Source organism: Pipra filicauda, unplaced genomic scaffold (genome assembly GCF_003945595.2).
Source record: "Pipra filicauda isolate LSUMZ 115617 unplaced genomic scaffold, ASM394559v2 scaffold172_size1731463_pilon, whole genome shotgun sequence".
NCBI classification, from domain to species: domain Eukaryota; kingdom Metazoa; phylum Chordata; class Aves; order Passeriformes; family Pipridae; genus Pipra; species Pipra filicauda.
Genome location: NW_024104240.1, coordinates 1,490,387 through 1,516,174, shown reverse-complemented (window position 1 = coordinate 1,516,174; position 25,788 = coordinate 1,490,387). Strand labels below are relative to the sequence as shown.

The following is a 25,788-nucleotide window of genomic DNA, read 5'->3' as shown; positions in this document are numbered from 1 at the left end:
GCTCTTCCCGGCTGCAGGGAAACGCAGGCTCTGCCGCATCCCTCCTGGGAGGGACCGTGCCATCCTCTCCCGCTCTCTCTCGGCCTCCCCGCTGTATTTTTCCCCTCCCGAAATCGCAGCTTCCACCCTCCTAACAAGCCTCCCCCCGTGCCGAGCCCCCTCCCCGGCCCGGCGCTATGAATGAACGGCTGGTGGCCCCGCGATGCCATTTCCATGGTGACAGATGGCAGCGGGAAATGCGGGGATCGGGGTCACATGAGAGCAGCGGTAAATTCAGGAGGTTATTTATAGGCTGCTGCTCCAGCGTTTATGGAAATGCGTCTGCCTTGGCCCGCGGAACGAGCCCTTCACCAGCTCTCCGGGGCACTGCTCTTCCAGGAGAGACATTACTCATGCTCTGCTTTAATCCAGGCTGTTCCTGCTGCTCAGGCTGGCTTGGAAAAGTACCGGGCAGAGGGTTTGGGGGATTTTTATTTTTATTTAGTTTTTTTAAGCCTCAGTCTCTGAACCAGCCTCAGCCAAACGCAGCCACAACCTTCTTGCATCTGCCCGTGGCATCTTCTGCCATCTTCTGCTCAGCGTTGCCATGGGCCACAACCTGGGATTTTGGGCCTGGAAATGCCCCTGGCAGAGCCCAGATCCAGCCTGGCTTTTAGCCCAGCCTCTGTTTTTAGCTCTGATAGAGCTGGGAATCTTTGCCTCAGTTTACCGAGCAACGAACCAACTCCTGCCTCAGTTTACCAACCAGCATGACTTTGGGCTTTGTGGCCAGTCAAAGGGAGATCTTTAAATCCACAGGGGAGGGTTTCTGGCACCTCAAGGTGTCACTGAGTCACCCATGACCCAGGAGCTGCCCAGTCCCCATCTCCAACAGGCTCCTCCCTGCTGGGATGTGCAGGAGCAGAGGAGCTCAAAGGCTGGTTCAGCCCCTCTTAATGAGGTTCCTTGATTTCTCTTTGCTTAAGATCCCCTTAATCAGGTCGTTGGATCTTCTTTTGGTTAATCTGGGTGTGCAGGGAGGTTCCTGCTGCTGGCGCTCCCAGGGCTCTGCAGCTCCCCTTCCCAGCCCTCCCAGTTTGTGCCCATCTCCCGTGGAGACAGTGCCTGGATGTAATAAAACTCCCCAGCTCTGGAAATTAGAGAATTATGGAATCACAGAGTGGTTTGGTTTGAAAGGGACCTTAAGGATCATCTCCTTCCACCTCCTGCCATGGGCAGGGACATCTTCCAGGTTGCTCCAAGCCCCATCCAACCTGGCCTTGGACCCTTCCAGGGATGGGACAGCCACAGTTTCTCTGGGCAACCTGTGCCAGGGCCTCCCCCCCGTCCTCTGTGTGTCCCCACCGATGTCCTGGATGTCTGTCCTGTCCAAGTCTCCCTTTCCCAGCCCGGGCATCATCCTTCCCTTCCACGTGTGCTTCCCCATCAACCAAAAAGGATCCCTGGGAAGCACCGTGACAGGACGCCACATTTAAACCCCAGAAACCACCGAGGAGAGGTCACAAGGAGTGACCACAACCCAGAGCAGCCTTTGGCAGGCTTTGATCCACCTCCCACCTCTTCCAGGCTGGTTTGCATCACTCCTGAACTCCTGAGGTCCATCACCCGCCGGGATGTGCAGGGACACGGCCACGAGCTGAGCACACACCGGGGATTTTGCAGGGGGGATTTCTCATTTATAAATCACGAGTGTGACGGGTTTATTCCCTTTCCAGCGCTGTGCCGAGCTGGCTTCTCCCTTCCCGGGCCGGGAAAGGCGCAGGGGTAATGGAGTGTGGCCTCATTCCTCCCCCGGGGCAGGAGGGAGCGCTCCTGCCGCCGCTGCCGGCGCTGGCCGAGCTCCCAAATACCTGCGAGAATTGATCATTCCGTGCCTAATAGGCTGGAAAGGGAAACGGCTCCAAAGGCCAGGAATGTGTATAAACACTGCCATCCAGGAGCTGGAATGGTGCTGGAGCTTTGAATCCTCTGGCATTCGTCTCTTCTAAATGTGGTGTTTCCTCCTGTCAGGGTTTTCCACTGGATATTGGTACCAGTGTCCCCAGCACCAGTGATGTCCAGGCTCCACTGCTGGGGGTTGGATGAGCTGAATTTGGGTTTTTAGGACCACGAGACTTCAATAATTTCCACGAGGTACTGAACCAGCAATGAACTCCTGTAATAAACTTACACCCGTTTCTGCGTGGGTAGTTGAAGTACCTTTGTAATCCAAGTGAAACACTTTTCACAGCAATTTGAATCAAAATCAAAAGGACAATTAATTACCTACATTATCAAAAATGCTTTAGTTCTTACTTTTAGATTGTTACTCCTTTCCCCTGTTTTCCCTGCAGTGAACCAACTGTGGTTTTCCTGAGGAACCCGGTGAGGGGTTTTCTGAGGGCAGCGCTGAAGCCACAGGGAGGGCTGAGCCCTCCAGGTGTCCCGGGCTCTGCTCCCCCCGTCAAACACCAAAACTGCCTCAGGGACCGGGAGAAATCAGGCTTAGAAGGCTGGATTTGGGATTTGTTGGACCTGAAGAGCTGTTTGTGCAGAGTATTCCTGCCTTGCCCTGGATAAAATGTGGTGTTATATCCTGCTGTGTCCGCTTGGGATGGAAAGTGGGGTCCTTTTACCTGAGGAATTTTATCATCTGCATTAAAGGTGGGTTAAAGGGCCACTAAGGGTGGGTTAAAGGTATGTTAAAGGTGGGTTAAAGGTATGTTAAAGGTGGAGACCTCACAGCACCTTCCAGGATCTGAAGGGGCCTACCAGGAAACCAGGAATTCATTAGGAACTGGAGTGACAGAGCAAGGACAAATGGCTTCACACTGGAAAAGGGGGAATTTAGGTGGGATATTGGGAAGGAATTCTTACCTGTGAGGGTGGGCAGGCCCTGGCACAGGTTGCCCAGAGCAGCTGTGGCTGCCCCATCCCTGGGAGTGTCCAAGGCCAGGTTGGAAGGTGTGCCTGCCCGTGGCAGGGCAGGGAGTGGAACTGGATCTCTGAGGTCCCTTCCAAACCAAACCATTCCCCAGTAATACAGGAAAGTGGTGACCAACCCCCCCCCCCAAACACTCTCCTTCCCCGGGGCAGCCCTGGGGCCGCTCTTTTGGGGCATTTCAGTGGGTTTTACTTTCTCCCGCAGCCAAGCCGAGCCCACCCCTCGTGTCGGGACTCGACACCGTTTTTTTCTAACGCCAGAGCCTCCCTCGGCGCGGGGGGGGTGGCCCGGCACCCCAGCTTTGACGCGCAGCCCTGTGACTCAAGCCTGCGTCAGGGCTGCGTGTCCCTTCCCATTGAGTATTTTTTTTTAATTTTTCCTTCCCCCCCCCCAGTTGCTTTTCCTTTATTTATTTATTTCCCGGGAGCCGAGAGCGGCGTTACCTCCCTGCCGGCGAAGGGCAGCGGGGCCGGGCGAGCCCAGCGCGCATCCCCCGGGCGGTGGCGGGGACGCGGCGCGGAGTCACCGCCACCTCGGAGCTTCACCGCCGCGCCGTGCGGAGCCCTTCCCGCTCGCTGCTCCCCTTTTCCCGCTCGCTGCCGCTCCAGTTTGCCCGGTTTCCCGCAGCACCGGGAGCCTCGGACCGGCCCCGCCACCGCCCGGTCTCGCCCCCCCCCACCCCGCACAGGAGCGGGGGGAACCTGGGTGATTTCTACTCGGAATTTGCGCCGTTTCCTTCGGGATCGGGCCGGTTTTTCCCGGGATCGGGTCGGTTTCATCCTCCCCGCAGCGCCAAGGTAAGGATGCTCCCCCCGCTCCCCGCTCCGGGGCTCCGCTCCCGAGGATCTCCCCCTCCCCGGGGGCTCCCAGCTCTGGGTGCCCCCTCCCCACCAGGGCTTTTTGAGGGGAAGATGCTCAGGGACGGGTCGGGGGGTTAATGGAGGGTTCACCTAAGCCTGGAGGCATCAGGCGTGGCCCTAAGGGTGGTGGCATCCAGGGCCGGGGGGACACTGAGAGACTGCAAACGGCTTAAGCCACCCCGGGGGGCTGGGGGTCGCTGGGGGGGTGGCACTGGGTGCCTACCCGGCTCTTGTTGGTGGGGGGCTCATCCCTTTTGAGGATGGCTGGAAATGCAGCCTCCAGGTTGACCTTGACAATAACATTGGGAGAGGAGAAAGCGTTTGGCTGTGACGAATTATTTTGGTCCTGGCCCCTGAAGTGTGTGTGTGTGTGTGTGTGTGTGTGTGTGTGTGTGTTGTGGGGTAATTGCCCCTTCTTTTATTTGTTTTTATGCTGCTCCCTGAGTGTGGCTGGTTGGGTTTGAGGCAGAAAAATGGGGCTTGGGCTCCTGGTTTTGTGAAATCCCCAATACTGGGTGTGGAGATGCACCCAAAGGTGGGTGTTTCAGGCTTGGCTGGGTCCAAATTTCCATCGCTCCGGGGACATGGGGCTTAGACTCGTGGGGATATCTGCTCCCAGCTCTTTGTAGAGGACCCAGAAGGTGAAATCCTGCTTCCCGGATCATGCCTTGTGTCTGAGGCACCTGAGGTTTGAGTCCATCAGGAGCTGATGCAACTATTTCTGGTCTGGGTAGGAAAAAACCCGGAGCTATTCTCGGCAGGGCGGAGAGTTTCTGCTGAATATTTCTCCAGAGGTGTCAGGACTAGGTCAAGGAACCTGGCTGGGGTTTGACTGCAGCTCAGCTGCTCCAAGGGGAATAAAATGTGGGTCTGAGCTGTCCACTGGGATAAACTGGAGGTGGCTCCTCTAAAATCAATAGGAATTAAAGGGTTTGGTTTAAACCCTCCACTGCTGCTTCGGGCTTTCACAGAGCAGGGAATCTGGAGTCACGAGGATCAAACTGACCCTAAACCAGATGCTGACCTGCAAATCCAGGCAAAACCACCCCCTTGGGAGGAGAGGCTCTGCTTTCACCCCATCCTGGGCTGCATTTGGAATTGTTTGTTTACAAACGTGGCAGCAGCTCCAGGAGTTACAACAGGGAAAAGCGGCGCTGGCGGCAGGACCCGCGTGCTGCCCCTTCGGGGCTTTTTGGGATAAATCTTGGCTAGTTTGGGGTTCAGTCACCAACCCTTGGCTGGAGGGGGGTGAGTTACGAGGCATCGCTGAGATTGAAGTGGGAAAAGATCATCTGGTGAATCAAAGCGGGCCCTGGAGGGACCATGTGGTGTTGGTTTGCTCTGGTGTCACGTTATTGCAGCTGATGTGTGTTCTCATGACACCAAATGGGACAGGAAAGGAGCCCAGAGCCGATGAATCAACGGGCTCCAGCGCTTCGTGACAAACCCAGGTGCTGAGGCTCGTCCTCCTCCAGGGTCCATCTCACGACCCAATCGGCAAAATGGTCTTTTCTGGAGGTTTCTTGGCACCTGTCGGAGAAACGAGTTGCTGCAATGTGTGAAAACCCCGGGGTGGGACAGGCACCCACCAAGGGGGAAAGACCCCCAGGTCTGGAATGGGAAGGGCACCCGCAGCCCGAGCGGGAAGGGAACTCACACGGCACGGGAAAGGTGCCCTTTGGGTGGGAAGGGCACCCACCCCCGGGGTGGAGCAAGGGCTGGAGCAGCCCCAGCCCTGCTTCCCTTCAGAGGAACGGGGGTTATTTATAACATCTGGGTGCTTTTCTGGCAGGAGCCAGGGGTGGGTGTGCGGCAGAAGCGGGGGCAGCTCTGACTCAGCTCAGCTCCTGTGTCACGATGCTAAAGCGGGACGGGGGGTTTGTCTGCCCCTCAAACACCTTCGGAGGGCAAATGCCACCTCCGGGTCACAGAGCTGCTCCAGGACAGGAGTCTGGCTCCCAGGAAAGCTTCTCCCAGCTCCTCACACCCACCCCACCCAAAGTTTGTGCCTCCCCAGGTGTGGGGGTGAGGAGCAAACACACCTGGTGGCACTGAGTCACCCCTGTGCCCTCTAATTAGCCAGGCGATAATTAGCAGGGCTCGTTATAAAAAGGGGAGAATGGGAGCAGCCTTAATGAGCCCGGATGGCAAAACCCTTCCCTGTGGAGCTGGAGGCCGAGCAGGGAGGAGCAAAGCCCAGCAGGAAATAGGTTTAAGATGGAGGTGTCTTGGAGAAGCCTTTCCTGCTTCCCCCTCCCTGGTGGAAGGGAATTTTGTGGGTCAGGGGTTCCAGACAGGTCCTTGGGGCAGGGCTGGGAGGGATCAGAGCTGCAACGCTTCTGCCTTGAGCAAAAATCTCCTCTTGGGGCTTGGAAGCGGGGCTTGGATGCTGCTCGGAGGGTCCTGCCCTTGGTTTCCTGTGGGATGCTTCCCAAAGGCAGAACGTCTCCCAAAGGACTGGCTCTGCCAGGGCGATCCCTCTCCCACTGCAGAGGCTCTCCTGACCATGGGAAGCAGCAGGTAGGGCCTGGAAGGTGTTTTTCCCATGGTTTGGGCTCATGGGATGTGCACCCCGGGCTCCTTCCCCTCGGCTGGGCGGGACAGGGGAAAACGGGAGAGATGATTTTTCCTTCCCTCTCCTCTCCTTCCCGGCCTCGCTGCTTCCTGGGTGACCTTGGATCTGTCCCTTCTCCTCCCTGCTCCAGTCTCCCCCTCTGCACAGAACAGCCTGGCCTTGGGGGCAGGATTTCCCTGGCTCTGGGTGTGGGGAGCTGCAAATCGATGCTCGGATCTCCCAGCCCGATCCTGAGGGAGGATTTCCACCTCCTGAAATTCCTCTGTGCCTCTGCCACCTCTCCCTTCCCCGCTCTGTGACCTTGATGGGGTGAGCAGGACCTTCCTGGGCCTGGTGAGCTGGATCCTTCACCAGGAGCTTCGTCAGGAGCATCTTCCCCTCTCCTTCAGGGGGATTTGAGTGGAAGCTCTGCAGCAGCTGAAGGGGGGTTGATGCTGGGACAGGGAGGGACAGCAGAGAGTCCCCAAGGCTTTAAATATTCATTTTGAACTCACCCAATCCCACTTTGTGGTTTTTACCTGTCTCAGTTTCCCTTTATAGACCCAAACAGGTGTAAATGTAGAATTTGGGCCCAGGGGAGGAGAAATCTCCCCCTGTCCCATCCTTTGGACCCAGACTGTGTTGGCAGCTGTGAATCCCCCTCTCCCCCCTGCCTGTCTCTGCCCTCCCAGGCCCAGCTGGAAGCTTTGCTGAGCTGGTTCCAGCCTCTTCGTGGCTCCCCAGCCCCGAGGAACCTCGGCTGGGCTCAGCAGGACACATCCCAACATCCCTCCCCCACACCCTGGGGTGCTGCTGCAGGGCCGTGGTGTCCTCGGCTCCTGGGGGTCTGCACTCATCCCAAACAGCAGCTTTGCCCTAGTCCATGTTTTTGGGATCAGTGGGAGCCTCTGGGCAGGGATTAAACCCTCTGGGTGTAGCAAAGCAGGAGCTTCTTCAGCCCTGTGTGGGGTGAATCCAGCCCGTTCCATGGCCATGGATCTGCTGCAGTGAGGGCTCAATCCCAAGGGATACAGTCCTTGTGGACCCACCTGGACAGGGGACAGGGATGGGGAAATGTCACCTGGACAGGGGACAGGGATGGGGAAATGTCACCTGGACAGGGGACAGGGATGGGGAAATGTCACCTGGACAGGGGACAGGGATGGGGAGTGTCACTTTGTGCAAGCTGGAGCCCCAGGCTTGGCTCTGGGATCAGGGCTTAGGGAATGGTTGCTTTGCAAGGGGTTGGACATGAAGGAATCCCCTGGGCCCAGGAAAGTGGGACATGGAGCATGAGGAGGGGAGTTGTCCCCAGGGAGAGCCCCAGTGTCTCCCCGTGTAGCTCCCATGGGATGTGTTGGCTGCACTCAGAGACACCAGAACCAACCCCAGCACACAAACTGGTCCTTCCCCCGCTCCTGCTGTGGGAAAATCCATGTTCCCTCTCCAGCTGCGTGGCAGCAGCTCTGGTTTTACCTGGGCAGAGCTGTGGGTGCAAAGGCAACCCTGGCCTGGCAGCACAAGTGAGGTTCCTGCTCTGGAAGACCCTCATCTGTCTTCTCCAGAGAGAGAAAAAAGGCACATTTAAGAAAATTAAGGTCACGAGGACTAAGTAAACAAGCTGAATCTCCATCTGTCAGTGACAAGGGTTTTCTCTCTCTCTCCAGCCCGGAAAGCTCCTGGTTGTCAGCTGATCTGCCTTGTCTTTCTCACAGGGTGGTTGTTATTTTTGGCGGATGAATTTTTGATTAAATTCCCTTTTCAATCAAAGAAATGCATGGAAATACCTCTCTCAGATGGATTTGGACTGTGCTTTTCAATTTGAGGGGTGGGGACCTTGGAGCTGATAGGACATGCTGGGGAAAGGAATAGGAAGGGCCCTGCTGGCCTTGCTTTCCCTGGACAGTGTCCCTGTGCCGGGGGGTTGGCGGTTCCAGGCTGGTTCTGGCTGGGATCATCCCACGGTTCCAGCAGGAATGGGGATGGCAAAGGCTGGGTGAGCTCACGGCATCGCTGTCGGGAAGGATCCTCTCTCCTTCAGGCCTTGGCAACACCTTCATCCCCAGGCTGGGGCTGAGCCACGGGGAGACAGCAGGATGTTCCCAAGAAAGCCATGGGGACACTGCCAGAGCCATTCCAGGAGCAGGGTTTGGATCTCTGCCATAGTTTCCCCCTCTAGTTCAATTTGGGTGCCTCTCCCGTGGGGAGGAAGACTCGTCCCCTGCTTCTTCACCCTCATCCCAGTGTCTGGAGAACCCTTGGCCCAGCTGAACCCCTCTGACGCCCCAGATCCTTTGGGAATGTTGCTGTCTGGAGTGTCCTCTGAGAGCCCTTGGGTATTGGAGGTGCTGCAAGGACCTTGCTCTTCCAGGACCTGCTGCCTCTCAGCCCCTCAGAATAACTCTGGGGGGACCTAAACTGAGGTTGAGACCCAGGGTGGGATGTTTTGGGGTCTGTCCTGGCCCAGCACCCCCTTCCCTGGAGCTGGGCACCTCCAAGGAGCTGAGCTGTCCCAGGAGAGCCTTTGGGGATGCCCTGACCGTGGGACACTCTGCTCCAGGGGCTCAGCCAGCTCCTCGTTGGCCACCTTGGCTCTGTCCCTGGAACAAAGGGATCCTTCCTCCCCAGGCTGAGCCCTCCCGATGCTCCCGAGGAGCTGAAGCAGCTGCTGAGCAGACGAGGAGCAGCAAACAGCCCGTGGGGGATTCACCCAGGTCTGCACAAACCCTCACACAGCCCGATCCAAACCCGACGGAAATCCCGGCGATTTCCTGACCCTTCCCCTCCCTCCCCGCCCCGGGAGATGCTCCAGCCCCGGGCAGCCACGTGCCCGTGATTGCCACGATCGAGCCGCGAGCGGGCTCTGTGAATGAGCCTTCGTTAGGAAATCAAACAGCGCCGGCCCGGCCCTGAAAGGACAATTTAAACGGATAATTTAAATGGATAATTTAAACGGATAATTCAAACGGCTTCTCCGGAGGAGCCGGATCCGGGAAAGATGCGGGGCCCAGACGGTTGCCTGGCAACAGATGCAGCCGACAGCCGAAAATAGATTTTTTTTTTTTTTGTAAAAGGAACAAGGCCTGGCAAAGGGGGAACTTTCTTCAGGGGTGAAAAAGCACCGAGGTGAAGGCGAGGGAGGGGGAAGTTTCCTGCTGCTGCTGCTCTGCCCCATCTGGGGACGTCAGTGCCCTGGTGGGGAAGGGGCTCTGCTGCTGTGAAAAGGGTTGGGATTGGGGGCTAGATTGGATCAAAAATGTTTTTCCAAAGGCGAGAAGAGCTGGGAAAGGCTCTGAAAAATCATGGAGGCAGATGGGACAGTAGGAGGCCCACCCTGCATTATCCATCCTCCATCCCGGTACGGACCAGGGTCGGTTTTCCCAAGGCCGAGGGAGTGTTTGGGCAATGTCACCTGTGAGAGGCCACCGGGGCCTTGGACGAGCTTGGAGCTGACTGAGGAAGCCCCCAGGCTGGGGGAATGGTGCTGCAGCCGGGCCAGAGTGGGATCATTCCCTGGGTGTGGCCCCAGAGCTCTGCCAGGACCCAGCAACCAGCCGTGTGTCCCCTGGGAAACAGGGATGGAGAGGATGGAAAAGAAGGAAGCCTGGCTCTTCAGGAGAGTCATTTTTGCAAGATGAGGGGTTTGTTGTGGGGTGTCTGTATTTTCTCCCCACTTGGTGAAGCACCACAGTCCCAGCTGGGTTGGGAGCTGCCAGTCCCACCCCAGTTCTCCCAGTATGGAGAGGAGGGACGTGGTGCTTTCCCAGGCTGGGGACCCCCAGAGCAGCAGAGCACATTCCCACAGTGTTCCTGAGATATTCGAGGTGGGAGAGAGACCTGCAGGGCTGAGCCAGGTTGTGGAGATGCCTCCGTGCAGGATCATTCCTCCTGGCCCAGGCTGGAAGCTGGGAAGCAGGAGGGGCTGGGATTGATGGCTTGACCTTGGCTGCTGTTCTCCACTGTAAAGCTGCCTGGGAAGATTTAACATCAGGCTCCAGGGATTTTATGTCACTCCTGATAATGTCCCGGGATGGAGAGATATCCTGGGTGTTTGTCACTGTCCCCTGAAAGCTTCCAAGTTGTCGTGGAGCTTGAGGGGAGGCCAGGAGGGGAGGGAGCAGGACAGGAGGGCAGGGCCTTGGGCAGAGCTGGAGTTGGTGTCAGATTTTGTGGGGTTCAGCTGCTGCCTGGGGGTGTTGGAGGGGCAAGAGGTGTTACAGTGATGTGAGCAGCTCCATCACTTGTCCCTGTCCTCTGGAGCCCAGGGAAATTCCCTGCTGGGGGTCACAGGAGGCCCTTCTCCATGAATGAGAGAGTGGCTGCCCCATCCCTGGAAGTGTCCAAGGCCAGCTTGGATGGGGCTTGGAGCAACCTGGGCTAGTGAAAGGTGTCCCTGCCCATGGCAGGGGGTGGGACTGGATGAGATTTAAGGTCCCTTCCAACCCAAACCATCCTGGGACTCTACAATGCTCCACTGGGGAGTTGCTCCTGGTCCATCCTTCATGGAGAAGGGGACGCTCCTGGGTCAGCTGAAGGTCCCCAAGGATGGGATGATGGAAACCCTTCTCCCCCAGTGCTGCCGGTCCCATCAGAGGACAAAACAAACCCAACCCCCTCCACTGACCCCTTCCCCCCCCAGGTCCTGCTGATGACGAGGAGGTGAGGCCTGAGCTGTAGCTCACACCGGTGCCGTTCCCCGCGGGACGTTCATCTCCTTCCCTCGCCCCATCCCACCCCCGGGGCCCCCCGGAGCCGTCCCGATGCCCAAGAACAGCAAGGTGACGCAGCGGGAGCACAGCAGCGAACATGTCACCGAGTCGGTGGCCGACCTGCTGGCCCACCAGGAGCCCGTGGACTACAAACGCAGCGTCCTCAACGTGACGGGAGGGGAGGCCTGGGACAAGCAGAAGGAGGGGGAGGAGGACCTGGATGCGGAGAGGCCGGCCTGGAACAGCAAACTCCAGTATATCCTCGCCCAGATCGGCTACTCCGTGGGGCTGGGCAACGTCTGGCGCTTCCCCTACCTCTGCCAGAAGAATGGAGGAGGTGAGACCCGGGGCAGGGGTGGGATCAGCCCTTGGAGAGGGGGATATGGCCCAGTTCTGCCCCGCCGCACATCGGGGTGTGGATGCTGGGGCAGGACAGAGGTTATTTGGGCTCTAAAGTGGGTTATGTGGGCTCTGAAGGTGGAAAGGGGCAGCCAGGAGTTGTGCTGAGTTGTTGGAATCTCCTGGACAGCCTCTTCCTAAAGGTTGTCCACCTGCCCACTCCAAAGTCGAGGTGAATCCCAGGGCAGGACCCAGGATTTCTTGCTGCAGCTCCTGATTCCTGCTGGGGCAATTTTGTAAACTAGGGGGAAAATGGGAAGAGAGAATCCCTCCATTTCCCTGGGTCCTGAAGCCACATTGTCCAGACTCCAGTCCTTTCCCAAATCCTCCTTCCAGCAGTCTGTTCTCTCTTCCTCCCCGTGCCTCCTCCTTGGGCTCCCAGGAGCAGCCCAGAGGACCAGGCCTCGTCCAGCTGTGCTGAGACCCCCCACCCTTCATGACACTGACTGGGGGGGTCCCTCGTCATTAACCCAAACCCGGCCCCTTCCCAGCAGTGCTGCAGGGGGCTAGACCAGCCCAGTGCTCCCGTCTCCCCCCGAGCATTCCGTGTTCCCAGCATTGCATCCCTTGTGCCCCCAGCCCCACAGCTGGAAAAGCTGCAGCGCCCTCAATAACTAAAACATCTCCAGTCGTCATTAGGATGAGTCATCCTGCCAAACGTGCAGCCAGCACTCCTTTCCCTTTCCCTTTCCCTTTCCCTTTCCCTTTCCCTTTCCCTTTCCCTTTCCCTTTCCCTTTCCCTTTCCCTTTCCCTTTCCCTTTCCCTTTCCTTTTTCCCTTTCCCTTTCCCTTTCCCTTTCCCCCTTTCCCTTTCCCTTTCCCTTTCCCTTTCCCTTTCCCTTTCCCTTTCCCTTTCCCTTTCTTTAGCCCAGGTGGCCTCATCTCTCTGTCCCATGGGGCACACGCTGATTTTCTGCCTTTTCTTCCCCCCTTGGCTGGGATTCCCCCTGGGCTGTGGCGTGGTGCCAGCCACAGGACGCAGGAGGTCGGGAGGGATGGACAGAGCATTCCCGGCCGTGCTGAGCAGCCCCGGGATGTGGTGGTGGCTGCTGCTCCTCTCCTGCTCCCCGAGCAGGTGCCTGCGGGGGATGACGGCTGTGCCGGGAGCAGGATGGGCTGGAGCCAAATTCCCAGCACTCGGTGTGCCAGGAGCTGGCACGGGCCGGCCCTGGTGCTGCTGAGCGTGGTGATGTACAGGCTTGAGCTGGTGCCCAGCTTCCCAGACATCACAGCAAGAAAATCTCCAGCACTGGACACATTTCCACGTGAACGTGTCCGTCTGTCTCAGGCCGGGATGCCCGGGAGGGCGTCGCAGAGATGGGACGCTCGTGGTCCTTCCCGAATTCCACCAGCTCCAGCTCTGCTCCCTGCCTCTCCTTTCCCCCTCCCAGTCACCCGGAGCTGCTGCACCTCAGTTTTGCTCCCCCTGCATTTCTAACACACGATCCCAACCTCTGGATTTGCAGAGCCCCTGCTCAGAGCAGCCTCAGCTGCTCCAGGTCCCGGCCGGGGCCGTGGGGTGGTGGTGGCTGTCACCGAGGTGTCAATCCAGCCGGGAATTTTCGCTGCCGGCAGCCGGAGGCAGCCACGTGCTCCCGAGCCCATCCCCGCTCCTGGCAGGAGGCTGGAGTCGTTCATCAGCTGCAGCGTTGAGTCATCGCATCCTTTACGGTCACTTGGCCCCGGGAGCCCCCGGTTCCTCTCCAGCCTCAGCAATCAGACAGAGATTAACTGACTTCTTCCTCTCAGCTGGGCCTCCCCCGCCAGAGGATTTTGCTCTGCCCCAGCTGGCAGTGGGGTGGTGGGTGCTGCTGTTTGGGATGTGTTGGACAGATGAGCACAGGCAGGACCCGGGGAACAGGAGGGTCCTGCCTCCCTCTGTGCCCGAGATGGCTGGGAATGTGGCCGTGTCCTCATGGATTGGCTCCTGGAGGGGTGTCCTTGCACATGGGGTGTCTATGGACGCAGAGGGTCTTTGTGTGCTTTGGGGTCAATCCCACATGTCCCCACAGTGGCAGGGGGTGTTGCACCCTTTCCTTCCACACGTATGTTTGCTCCTCTCCACAAGCTTCTCTGCTGGCCAGGCTCTCATCTTCATTCCCAGATCATGGAATCATCTAGGTTGGAAAAGCCCTCTAAGACCACCAAGCCAAACCCAGCACTGCCATCCTCACTACTACCCCGTGTCCCCAAGTGTCACATCCACACACCTTTTAAACCCCTCTAGGGATGGTGACTCCACTTCTGCCCTGGGCAGCTGTGCCAGGGCCTGACCACCCTTTCCATGGAGAAATTGTCCCTGATATCCAATCTAAACCTTCCCTGGTGCAACGTGAGGCCATTTGCAAAGGAGCTGATGGACCAGGCAGAGCCTGTCCCTGCCTGTCCACCCCTGTTCCATGTCCTTGGGAACAGAGAGAGGGGTCCATGACGACCTTTCTCACCCCCTCCAGGCGCTTACTTGGTCCCATACCTGGTCCTGCTCATCATCATCGGGCTCCCCCTGTTCTTCCTGGAGCTGGCTGTGGGGCAGCGGATCCGCAGGGGCAGCATTGGAGTCTGGAATTACATCTGTCCCCGCCTGGGGGGCATTGGCTACGCCAGCTGCCTCGTGAGTGTGCCCTGGGGAGCCCCCAGACCCCACCTCGGGTTGGGTGGGGTGGAACCAAACCCCGGGGGCCCCATGGGGAGGTTTGAGAGGTCAAGGGGTGTATTTCCAGCTCCACTCATGGGCTGGTTTGGGGATGGGCCCATCCCCTGATCCCTGCACCCCACTCTCTGCCCAGCAGGGAGGTGGGGACAGTGACACTGCCCTGTGATTTGAGGCACAGTGACACTGCCCTGTGATTTGAGGCCGTGTCCTCTCTCCCTCCTCCCCCCAGGTGTGTTTTTTCGTCGGTCTCTATTACAACGTCATCATCGGCTGGAGCATCTTCTACTTCTTCAAGTCCTTCCAGTACCCTCTGCCCTGGAGCGAGTGTCCCCTGGTGAAGAACGGCTCGGTGGCCAGTAAGGAACAGCCCTGGGGCCAGGGGGGGCTCAGCTGGGAGGGAGCAGCTCCCAGGGAAGGGGGCTGGGGGGCACTGGAGACCCCCAACACCTGTAGCTGTCACAGGTTGAGGTGTCTCCTGAGTCCTCTCTGCTTGCCCTGAGCACATGGAGAGCTCTCCCTTGCTGACGAGGCTGTTGGAAGATATTAATTATGGGCTCTTGATGAATGAGGTTGGATGAGGGTCTTCCACACTCTCTGACCCCACTAGTGGGATATGGTGCCAGTTTGGGAATTCACAGTGTGGATTTTCAGGCTTCCTCAGTACTTGAGGCCGGGATCTGATCCAGGACCTGGCTGTTCCATTGGTGCCTGACCGAGACACTGATGGAGCTAATGGTGTTTAATATCATCTGAGCACCTCCTTGGGACACTCTGAGGGGATTTATAGCAAATAAAAATGTCTCTCCCTGTATTTAATATCTAATTTTCACCTGGTAATGGTTTTATGTTCTGTCTCTTATTTTTCCTGCTGAAAACAAACCCCATTAATTCCTGCCTCTTAGCTTCCAGAGGTACCTCCCTTCCCTGGCCTGCTCCAGTGGGTTTTTCACAGTAGAGGCAGTGGGTGACTGTCCCCCAGCCCCCTCACGTTCTCCTGTCCCTGCTCTGTTGCAGTTGTGGAGACAGAATGTGAGAGGAGCTCGGCCACCACCTACTTCTGGTACCGGGAGACCCTGGACATCTCCAACTCCATCTCGGAGAGCGGGGGGCTCAACTGGAAGATGACCCTGTGCCTGTTGGTGGCCTGGAGCCTTGTTGGCTTGGCCATGATCAAAGGCATCCAGTCCTCCGGGAAGGTGGGTACTGGTGGCCCCCTGAGCCTGGCTGGGCTCTGTGCTCAGGGCAGGAGCCTCCCACCTCAGGGTCACTCTCCTTTGACTGGGATGTCAAACGTCTCCTTTGATGTTTGGTTTCAAGTGCTTCAGGTGCTCTGGAAGTGGGAGGTGGCCAGGGGAGGATGGAGACCCTTCCTCCTGGTCTGGGGGAGCTGAGGGGTGCTGTGACCCTTGGGATGCTCACACCCACTCCACAGTCGGGGCCATCTCTGAGGGGGTCCAGAATAAGATCAAAAGAGAGTGTAAGGAAGACATTTAGTCCAACCTGCAGCCAGGGATCAGCCAGGGCAGCAAATCCACCTGAGCTCCAGCACTGGGAACATCCTGCTCCAAGGGGTCCCATGGCTGCCTGAGGAACAAACCTCACCCTGGGGTGGGAAACCCCCTGGGTGGGAAACCCCCCCTCTCCCCAGTTGGCTGCCCGTGGGTTGGACGGGGAGGTGGCTGGGTGGGAAACGAGGCTGTGCCCGTGTTGGATCCCTCTCTCTCCAGGTGATGTACTTCAGCTCCCTCTTCCCGTACCTGGTGCTGGTTTGCTTCTTGGTGCGGGGACTTCTCCTGCGTGGGGCAGTGGATGGGATCATGCACATGTTCACACCCAAGGTGAGAGCCCCCAAACCCTAAACAGGTTCTCTTCCTGGCTGGTCACACCCCGTTCTCCCTTAGTTTTCTTATTCCTCTTATTAGTTCCCTATATTTCCCTTATTTTCCTCCCCGCCCTAAAAACGAGGGTGCCAGCCCCAAACTACCTCGGGGATCCTGATAGGTCATCAGCACCCAAAGTTTAGGGTGTGGCCAGGACAGCCAAGAGCCTCACAAACTCACCCCTCAGCATCACCCTGTCCCCCCTCAGCTGCCCAGACACCAGGGTGGGGAGTGGGGGGGTGCCTGAGGCCAAATACAAATATAAAGACTCCATGGAACGACTCTGTCTGGCAGCAAAACCTCTGCTGGTGGTATGTGCCTATTAATTAAGCAGCTAATTAATTAATTAAGCAGAGATGTAGATGAATCAGCTCAGCCGACGAGGCTGTTGGAAGATATTAATTATGGGCTCTTGACGAATGACGCTGGGAGGCCTCCAGGCTGCAGCTCTGGCTCCTGGGAGAGGGGGGATGTGGTTGGGGGGGACTGGGAGTTAAAAACAACCCCCCCCCAGCCAGGATGTTGGATTTCCAGTGCTCCATGTGCTCTTGAAGGGGGAGGTGGCCAGGGAAGGATGGAGACACATCACTGGGTGGGTTGTGGCTCCCTGGGGTGGGGGAACATGGACACCCCTCCCCAGGGCAGCTGGGTCTCCCCTGGGAAGCTGCAGGGCTTTGCACTGGGAGATGGAGCACCCAGGTCAGGCCCTGAGGCAAGTGGAGCACCCAGAGGCAGGGTCAGCTCAAACCTCTGCCTGACCTCCCCACGCCTCTGTGGGAAAGAGAAGGACTTGTGAGTGCTGGGTGATGACCTGACCGTGGAAGTCCCAGAATGGTTTGGGTTGGAAGGGACCTTAAAGATCATCTCATTCCACCTCCCATCAAAATGCTCCCAAACCAGCCCAGTCTGGAGGCACAGCAGCCTTTTAGTGGAGCTCTGGCTCCACTGGGGTGAGCAGTGGGGTCACCAGACCACTGAACTTCTTCTCCTGTCTTCCTCCCAAGCTGGACAAGATGCTGGACCCCCAGGTGTGGCGGGAGGCGGCCACGCAGGTTTTCTTTGCCCTGGGCCTGGGCTTTGGGGGTGTCATCGCCTTCTCCAGCTACAACAAGCAGGACAACAACTGCCACTTCGACGCCACGCTCGTGTCCTTCATCAACTTCTTCACGTCCGTGCTGGCCACCCTGGTGGTGTTTGCTGTGCTGGGCTTCAAGGCCAACATCATGAACGAGAAATGTGTGGTGGAGTAAGAGCTGGGTTTGATTTGTTTGGGGTGGGCAGGTCTTTGCTGCTGCTGGTTGCGGTGGTTCTGGAGGCAACAGAGGAAGTGCTCTGGGGTTGGGTGATCCTGGGTTTTGGTGGACACAAGTTCCTGATGGCCAAGACTTGTATTTCTAGAGATGTCTCACTGAGGGAGTTGGGCATTCAGCTCTTCCAGCCTAAAATCCAGCTCTAAGATGGGCTCCTAGTCCGCAAATTGCAGGTAAATCCAACACATCTCACACCACCTGAGAGGTTCTGTTGTCCCTTAGGAATGCTGAGAAGATCCTGGGCTACCTGAACACCAATGTGCTGAGCCATGACCTCATCCCACCCCACGTGAACTTCTCCCACCTCACTGCCAAGGACTACAACGAGATGTACAGGGTGATCATGACGGTGAAAGAGGGGCACTTCAAGGAGCTGGGCTTGGACGCCTGCCTGCTGGAGGACGAGCTCAACAAGGTACCCGGTGGCACTCTCAGGAGCTCACCCACACCCATCGCCCCTCCCTGTGTCAATCCTGGGCACATGGATCTGGAAAAACTTCTTTTAGAGACCCTCCACGGCTGGGAATCCACGTCCTTGTGGTTTTACCCTCGTGGTCCCTCCTGGGGTCGGGGTAAGGTCTGTCCATGGCGAGTCTTGCAGGGTCATCACCAGCAGCAGACTGGGGTTTTCCTTCCTTGAGGACTGGTTCAGGGAGGGAGACCTGAGCCATTCAGGGCCTTGAAGTCTGTGTCCCTGACTTGTTTCTTCTCATCTGTCCGTCCTGTGTCCCCCTCAACAGTCGGTGCAAGGGACTGGCCTGGCCTTCATCACCTTCACTGAAGCCATGACCCACTTCCCGGCGTCGCCCTTCTGGTCTGTCATGTTCTTCCTGATGCTGATCAACCTGGGCCTGGGCAGCATGATCGGCACCATGTCGGGCATCACCACCCCCATCATCGACACCTTCAAGGTGCGCAAGGAGGTGTTCACAGGTGAGGTCCTTTCTCCTGCAACCTCCTGGGGAAGGGGTGGGGGGTCCCCGTCGCCCTGAGGAGACGTTCCAGGAGAGCGTGGACACAGTGGATGTGAACTGGGCCTTGCTAATGTAGGGAATGGGCCTTGGGGAGGCCCCGGTGTCCCTCAGGGGGGTTTGCTGATGACTCCAATGCAGGGAATGGACCTTGTGGTGGTCTTGGTTCTGCTCGGGGGGCTCTGCTGACCACCCCTATTTGCTCCCCCCAGTCGGTTGCTGCATCTTCGCCTTCCTGGTGGGGCTGATCTTTGTGCAGCGCTCTGGGAACTACTTTGTCACCATGTTTGATGATTACTCAGCCACGCTGCCTCTCACTGTCGTGGTGATCCTGGAGAACATTGCTGTGGCCTGGATTTATGGCACCAAAAAGTAAGGAACTCGTACAGCAAAAGGAATAACTGTGCTGTGACTCCTGGCTAAAAAAAAACCCCTTCCAGCTCTTTTCTATATGGCCTTTTCTCCAAGAGAAAAGCTCAGTTCACCTTGATCCTCCTGCCCTGCCCTGGTGTAACCCAGCCCCAGGAGCAGGTTCTTTTTGTGGGTATCTCCTGTTGGTTGTGGTGCCCTGTCCCCCGAGATCAGCCTTTGTTCTGAGGTTTCCATGTCCTTCTGGAAAGACACCTTGTTCCCCCCGGTGCTTCTTGTTGTTCCTAAGTTGGTCAGAGCAAAGGAGGCTCTGGATAATGCTCAAAAGGCCTTTTCCTCAGGAGTTTCCCACAAGTCCTACAGACTTGAGGAATATTGAGATGCTCCCCAGGACCAGCTGGGTTCTACTTCAGGCTCTGCCTTGAGCACAGTTTACAACAGGGGCTCCTGGGAGGGAGTTTGTCCCCTGGAGGTGGGGAGAACAGCAGGATTCCATCTCTTCCCTGGCAGGTTCATGCAGGAGCTGACGGAAATGCTGGGATTCCGGCCCTACCAGTTCTACTACTACACCTGGAAGTACGTGTCCCCCATCTGCATGGCCGTGCTCATGACCGCCAGCATCATCCAGCTGGGAGTCAGCCCCCCGGGGTACAGCGCCTGGATCAGGGAGGAGGTGAGCACAGCCCCCCTCCCCATCCCAGGGGTCCTGGCTGAGCAGGGGAGAGCTGCAACTACCCCGTTCCTCCCACCTCTGCTCCCCTCTCCCGGGTGACATCCCGCTCACCCTCTGCGTTTGTCCACCCGGCCCAGACGTCTCCACCCAGTTCTGACCATGGAATGGAGTTCCAGTGTGGATTGTGGTTGACCTCTGTGGGCAGTACCATGTCCTTCCCCTCGATTTGAACCCACTTTCTGCCAGCTCCAGGTGTCCCTGAGGATGGAGTCTTGCAGGAGGCAGCAGGGATTGTCTCACACTTCAGAGCCGTGGTACCTGGTGGGCATCACCTTTGCTGTGACAGCCCCGTGACATTAATATCTGTTCCTTCCAGGCTGCTGAGAAGTTCCTGTTCTACCCAGCCTGGGCCATGGCCATCCTCATCTCCCTGATCATCCTGGCATCCCTCCCTCTGCCCCTGGTCTTCATCCTCCGGCAGTTCCACCTCGTGTCCGACGGCTCCAACGCCCTCTCCGTCACCTACAAGAAGGGCCGGATGATGAAGGACATCTCCAACTTGGAAGACAACGACGAGACCCGTTTCATCCTGAGCAAAGTGCCCAGCGAGACCCCGTCCCCCATGCCCACCCACCGCTCCTACCTGGGGCCGGGCAGCAACTCCCCCCTGGAGATGAGCAGCGCTCCCAACGGACGGTACGGGAGCGGGTACCTCCTGGCCAGCACCCCCGAGTCCGAACTGTGATGGCCCCCCTGCCCGCCACCCCCGCCAGGAGAGGAGGGCACTGGGGAGTGGATCCTGGCCGTCCAGGCAACGGGAAAAATTCATTAATAAGGAAGACGAAGAAGAAACCCCCTCTTATAAAATCATAACCCAAAGCAGCCGTCTGTAAGGTGACACCGGGAAGGAGGGATTGAGGGAGGGGCAGGACTCCTCCGACAACCCTCGGCTGAAAGGCAGGACCCCCCCGGGACCGCCCCCGGGGAAGGGAGGAGGAGCAAGAGACGCTCCAACACCTTTCCGAGAGTCGTTCTCAAATCTGAAGCAAGGAATCTCTTTTCTAAGCAGCTGATGGTTGGAACAAGGACCCGGAGGCAGGTTGGGAAGCCAACCCCGCTCCCTCCTGTCGCCCAGCGCTCTTCCCTCCTGTCTTTGTCCCTTATCCGGGAGGAGTCATGGCCTTATTCCAACGAGCACAATTTAACCCTTGATGTTCAGAGCACAAAAAGGTGCTGTTGTTGTCACCATCGTTGTTGTTGTTGTATCTCCTGTAGGTTTTTATAGCTGTGGACACACCCAAATGACCCCCAAAATCCTGACCAGGGTTGGCAGGGAGCAGCACGGGGGTGGCTGGGACTGTGGATGGTGGATCCTTGGAATCTTTGTTGCCACCAGCATGGGAACAGTGGCTGGGGGTTGTTTGGAGGCATGGAGATGTCACGGCTGTGGGATGAAGTGGCAAGTTTTGTGTTGAGTGGCAGAAAGACTTTTGAAGGGACAGTGGTTTGGGTGTGTGAGCGTTGTGGGGTCTGGCTGGGGGAGAGGAGTCTCTCCGGAGTTACTCCTCACGTGTGGGATGTTCTGCTGAACCAAAATCCCTGGCATGGCGATCGTCTCCTCTTGCTCCTCTCTTCAGATGGCCCAGAGGGACACCCAGAGAAGCTGTGGGACATCCAGTCCTGTCACAGTCCTGGTTTAGCTCTCAGGAAACCACCCCCTGATTTACCTCCCGTGCCCCTCCAGCCAAGGGGAGCTGGGCAGTGACTCTCTCTGGACTTGCCTCCTCGTTTCTCCTCCTGTTCCCTTTGACTCCCCTTTGGGGGCCCTGTTGCACCCCCACAGGAGCTCACCAGCTTCTGGATGGGGGTGACCAGTTTTTGGGGACCACAGGCATCCGTGGAGCAGCAGCTGCTGGGAGTCCCAGGAGTGGGAGATCCCAGATCTCCTTGGCTCTTGATGAGGTTGGTGAGCCCCTGCCAGAGCCCAGGGGGCCATCCATGTCTTTTGGGGGATCAGATTGATGTGACTGCATGTTGTTTCTCCCCAGGTTGTTTGGGAAAGGGGGGGATCTCCCAGCTCTGAGTCTCTCCCACTGGGACTGGGGCTCATTTCCCTAAATGCCACAGGTAGCCAAGCACTTCTGCCAAGGGGCCCAGTACACCCTGGCACGTTCCCCCTTTCCCAGTGGGGACAGGGAAGCAGCAACCTGCCTGGGCTCTCTCTGCCTCTCAGCACTTTGCTGTGGCCTCCAAAAGCTGGGGGAGCACCTCATCCTTGGTCCTGCTGGGCTCGGGTCATGCACGAAGGTGTTTCAGGCCAGTCTGAAGGTCAGGTTTGGGGGGGCTGGTCCGTGAGTCCTTCTCTCCTTTCCCTCTTCTGCTTTCCTGCCAATGGCTCTTCTTCCACCTTGGTTTTGTTTGGGAGGTGAGTGAAGGCAGAAGGTACCTGGTCCATTCACCACATCCCTGACCTCTCAGCATTCCTGGGGCCAGGGGGTTCCCCACAGTAACATCTCCTGTGGGTTCTGATCCTTTATTTGTTGTCCTTCTTCGTGGGCTTAGCTGGTGACCTGGGGACTCTTCCCGGACAATTAGCTCAAGCCCTTCATCAGCCATTTTTCCAGGGGAAAATGGAGGCAAGGACTGAACTGAGGCAGCTCAGTGATGGCTCTGAGAGGCACCAGATCCGTGTGGTCAGGATCAGCAGTGCTCCTCCAGCATTCCCCCTTCCCCATCCCTCCAAGGTCCTGTCCCTGCAGAGGGACACTGAAACGTCCCCACTGCACCACCCCTGAGGGGGAGAAGCCCAAACCTGGTGGGTTTTCCTCATCATTAGTCAACATGTTCCTTCCCATCCCTGTTTGGATCCATCTCCACCTGACCAGCAAAACAGGATGAGACAAATCGTGTCCCAGTGTCCCCTTCCCGATGCCCCCGAGCCCGGGGGCCGCGTTCCCCCCGCAGCTCCCACGGAGTTGGTGGAGCAGGACACCTCCCACGGCCGAAACGCTCCACCCCATCCAGCCCCAGGGTGTGGGGAAGGATCCGGCCCCCCGTGTCTCCCAGCCCCATTCCCAAAGCAGCCAGGGAGGCTTCGCTTCCCTCCCCTCTTCGTGCAGCATCGACGAGAGGCAAAGTCAACAGGAAGGCAATGAAAAAAGCTATATTATATATATATACATATATATATATAAAATATATACAGAGAGAGGAGATGGGATAATAACCTAGAGATTCTCTATTTCTATTGTATATTTATTCTGTAAATGTCACTGTAAATGCTGTTAAATGACAAACTGTATTCCAAAGTGGCCCGTGACCAATTTTCATTCCCAGTGCTGTACAGATCAATTCTCATTCTAGAGAGGGACATATTTTTACCTTTTTATTTCTTGTCCGTGGTGGGTGGGCGTCCCTTTCCCCCCGCCCCCAGCCCAGGGAGGCTCCAACGATCCTGGGCGGACCCTGCAGAGAGGAAGAGGAGGAGGAGGAGGAGAGAGAGGAGGAGGAAGAGGGACGACGCCTTTACTTTTATCTGTGGAAATACTGTATTTTGTCGTGGCATTCGGTGTTAGACACGGGGTGTTGGGGGGAGTGTGTGTGTGTGTGTGTGTGTGTTTTAAGTGGTCCGTGTTGTCGCGTGTGTGTCCGTGCGGGGGGTGTGCGCGTGTCCGTGGGTGCGCCTGGGTTTAGGATTCACTTCTGGCTGTTCTCTCTCACTTTCCGAGCCTGCCTCGGGGGTTTCTCCCGCTCACCGGGGCAGGTTCTCCCTCCACACTCCTCCTCGGGGTCCCAGGCTGTGGGTGGGGCCGACCCCCGGTGGCTTTTAGCCCCAGAGATCCCGTTTTTTCCCTCTCTCTCTGCACAGAGGCACAGGGAATAGCTGCTAGTTGTGAGCACAGGCACTTTTCAGTTTTCCTTCAGGCAGTGGGACGAGGAGGGGGAGCCACTGCCGATGTCCCTGTCCCCCCACATCAGCTCCCTGCCCGGTTCCCAGCCCAGCTCCTGCTGCCAGGAGCAGTGTGCTGTCCCTGGCTGGGGGACAAGGAGGTGCTGGGGGGGTTGGGAGGGGTCCAAACCCTGGGGACAGAGCTGGGGTGGGGTTCCGTGGGTCTGGAGAAGGCAGAAAGGAGGTTGCAGGGGGGGGCCCACCTTGTGATACTGGTCCAGCCTGTAGGGCTGGAGTTGGGATGCTCCATCCCCCAGCACCGGGCTCTGCTCCAGGGGCTGGACCTTGATCCCGGTGCGAGTCAGAGGGGATGGCTGGAGCCAGGTCCCCAAGTGTCCCACGGCTCCTTCCCCTCAGTCCCTCAAAACAGCCCCTGCCTCACCTCCCAGCCCTCACCCAGACCCTGGCAGGCCACATGGACCCCCAGCACCTCCAGGAGCAGCTCCCACTGCCTTCTCCTGTCCCCGATCCCTCCCTGAGCCCGGGTCTCGCTGGCAGGGGTGGGAGCAGAGCTGGGTGGCCTTGGTGGCCAGGACAGTGGCCTTGGTGGCTGGGAGGGACAATGCACGGCCACGGGAGCCCCCAGGATGGAGCTGCTTCCCCTGGGGAAAGCACAATGCTGGCGAAACCCTCCTGTACAGGTAAAAGCACAGATCCCATCGTGACACATCCCTGTATCCCTGTAGTTCCCATCGGGCTCCTCGGCCATCGAGAGAAACCCTGTAAGAGCTGTATCAGAGTCTGATTAAAAGTCTCTTCTTACCAAACCTCTTCTCACCAAGCCTCTTCTCTGCCTCTGTTCCTTTCTTGGGGTGGGCTTTGGGGTCTCTCTGAGGTTTGGGGTGGCAGAGAGATAAAGCCGAGGGCATCGTTGGCATCCAGGGGCATTGGGGTCTGTCCTTTCCTGTCCTGTCCTGTCCCCACTATTGTTCTTCTGTGTCCCCTCACTCCTTCCAGCATCAGCCCCTGCAAGGGGCTCGTTCAGAGCAGGCAGGTGCTTCGGGAGCATCGGGGAGGTTGTTTTCCATCCCGGACCAGTTCAACCAGTACACACTGGCTTTCTGGGGCACATGGACTGGTGAGACACAGCGTCTGCTCCTCTGCAGAACACCCAGCCAACAGTGCTGGGGGCTCATCCTGAGCCCTGGGGGTCCTGGGAGTCTGGAGACTCTCCCTGGAGAAGGATTTCCAGTCACCCCAGATGCCTTCAACTGCTGGGAATTAGCTTGGCAACAGGTTTGGTGGGGAGAGGGGCTGCCCCTTCCCTTCCTTCCCATCTCTGGTAGCTCGTTTGGCTTCTCCAGGGCTGATCCAGCCCAAGGGAACGTGAGGAAGGAGGGAAGAATTGGGGATGTGTCCCTGGGCACTGGGGATGCCATCGGGGCACTGCCATGGCCACGAACTGAAGTTGTCCCCCTGCACTGGCAGCTGGGGAGGAGCAGGGCAGGGTTTTGGGCACCTTTGCACCATCTGGAGATGTTGGTGCAGGAGTGGGGCAAGTGTCTGGCACAGCTGGAGGAGCAGCACTGCTCAGGGAAGGGACAGGAGGTGGCACAGGGGGTGTCTGTGCCCAGAGGGTGCCCAGGACTCAGCTCTGGAGTGATGACCAGGACAATGGGACAGGTGGGACAGCTCTGCCCCTGCACAGCCCCGCTCGGGGGGAGCAGGGATGGAGATCCCAGCGCCCCCTCCTCCTCAGCGAGGGGGCACGGGGGGGATGCAGGAACACAGGGCAGCCCCCACGGGGACCCACGGGAGGGGTCACTGCTGTGCTGAGCTGGCCGGACTCAGCCCTTCCTGTGCTCCCAGAGCGTCTGGAGCGGCCGGAAAATCCCAGAGCTCCCTGAAAACAGCTGAAGGAAATAAACTCGGGGGGTAGAAAAACAACACAGAAATGGGTCCAAATGTAGAATTTAAGCCAAATACCTACTTTGGGAAAAAAAAATGAACTGAATTTCCTGTGGCAGTGAGGGAGGGAGATTTCAGAGCCTGGTGAGAGGTGAAGGTCGGTGCTGTCGGAGCAGGGGGTGGGCTTTGGCTGTCCCATCTCAAACCAGCTCTGGACCGGGGCACGGACACACGGTGGAGCTGCTACAGCAACATCTTGCTGTGATTCCCTGAGCACCTCGGAAAGAGAAAGGACAGTTATCCTGATGTTCAAAGACAGGGAAACCGAGACGCAGCAACAGCTCCCGCATCTCTCCCATTCATTCCAAAGGCAGACGATCTCCACCACCGTCTCTGCTCCAGCCCAGCCTCCTCCCACTCCCAAATTGCTTTTATGGAGCAAAATTGCATCAGCGACGCTGTGGATGGAGCCAGATTCTCCCCAGAGCCAGCCACGCTCCCGTGTTTTCCCTGCCTCGGCTCCAGCCGGAGCGCAGGACACAAGGTGGCACTGTCAGACAGAGCACGGGGACCGCGCCGGGAATTTGGGAAGCTTTCCCTGCCTGGGAATCAGGGGATGCGCGAGCTCCCCTTCCAGGGAGAGGCCGCAGAGGGATGGGGCTACAAACTCTGTCTGTTCAACCTGCACAG

At 57.8% G+C, this 25,788-nt stretch overlaps 1 protein-coding gene across 2 annotated transcripts; it reads left to right on the top strand.

The window, feature by feature from the left end:
- The first annotated feature begins 3,277 nt into the window (after window positions 1–3,277).
- On the top strand, window positions 3,278–22,612 carry SLC6A17 (solute carrier family 6 member 17). 2 transcript variants are annotated; one of them, XM_027750619.2, is made up of 12 exons: window positions 3,278–3,720; window positions 10,977–11,383; window positions 13,899–14,056; window positions 14,328–14,454; window positions 15,113–15,294; window positions 15,826–15,936; window positions 16,983–17,224; window positions 17,511–17,703; window positions 18,029–18,221; window positions 18,472–18,631; window positions 19,139–19,301; window positions 19,678–20,046. In XM_027750619.2, the coding sequence occupies exons 2-12, from the start codon at window positions 11,098–11,100 to the stop codon at window positions 20,044–20,046; spliced, it is 2,184 nt and encodes a 727-aa protein (XP_027606420.2). In that variant the 5' UTR covers window positions 3,278–3,720; window positions 10,977–11,097. The 2 variants fall into 2 exon arrangements, with proteins under 2 accessions (XP_027606420.2, XP_039235619.1); XM_039379685.1 differs by lacking the exon at window positions 3,278–3,720 and having other exon boundaries at window positions 11,098–11,383; window positions 19,678–22,612.
- The last annotated feature ends 3,176 nt before the right edge of the window (window positions 22,613–25,788 follow it).

Bases quoted from the DNA above. Each gene is read 5' to 3' on its own strand.
- SLC6A17 (XM_039379685.1), top strand. From the start codon at position 11,098: ATGCCCAAGAACAGCAAGGTGACGCAGCGGGAGCACAGCAGCGAACAT. The intron at 15,937-16,982 runs GTGAGAGCCCCC...CTTCCTCCCAAG, and splicing joins TGCACATGTTCACACCCAAG to CTGGACAAGATGCTGGACCC. The intron at 18,222-18,471 runs GTGAGGTCCTTT...TGCTCCCCCCAG, and splicing joins GCGCAAGGAGGTGTTCACAG to TCGGTTGCTGCATCTTCGCC.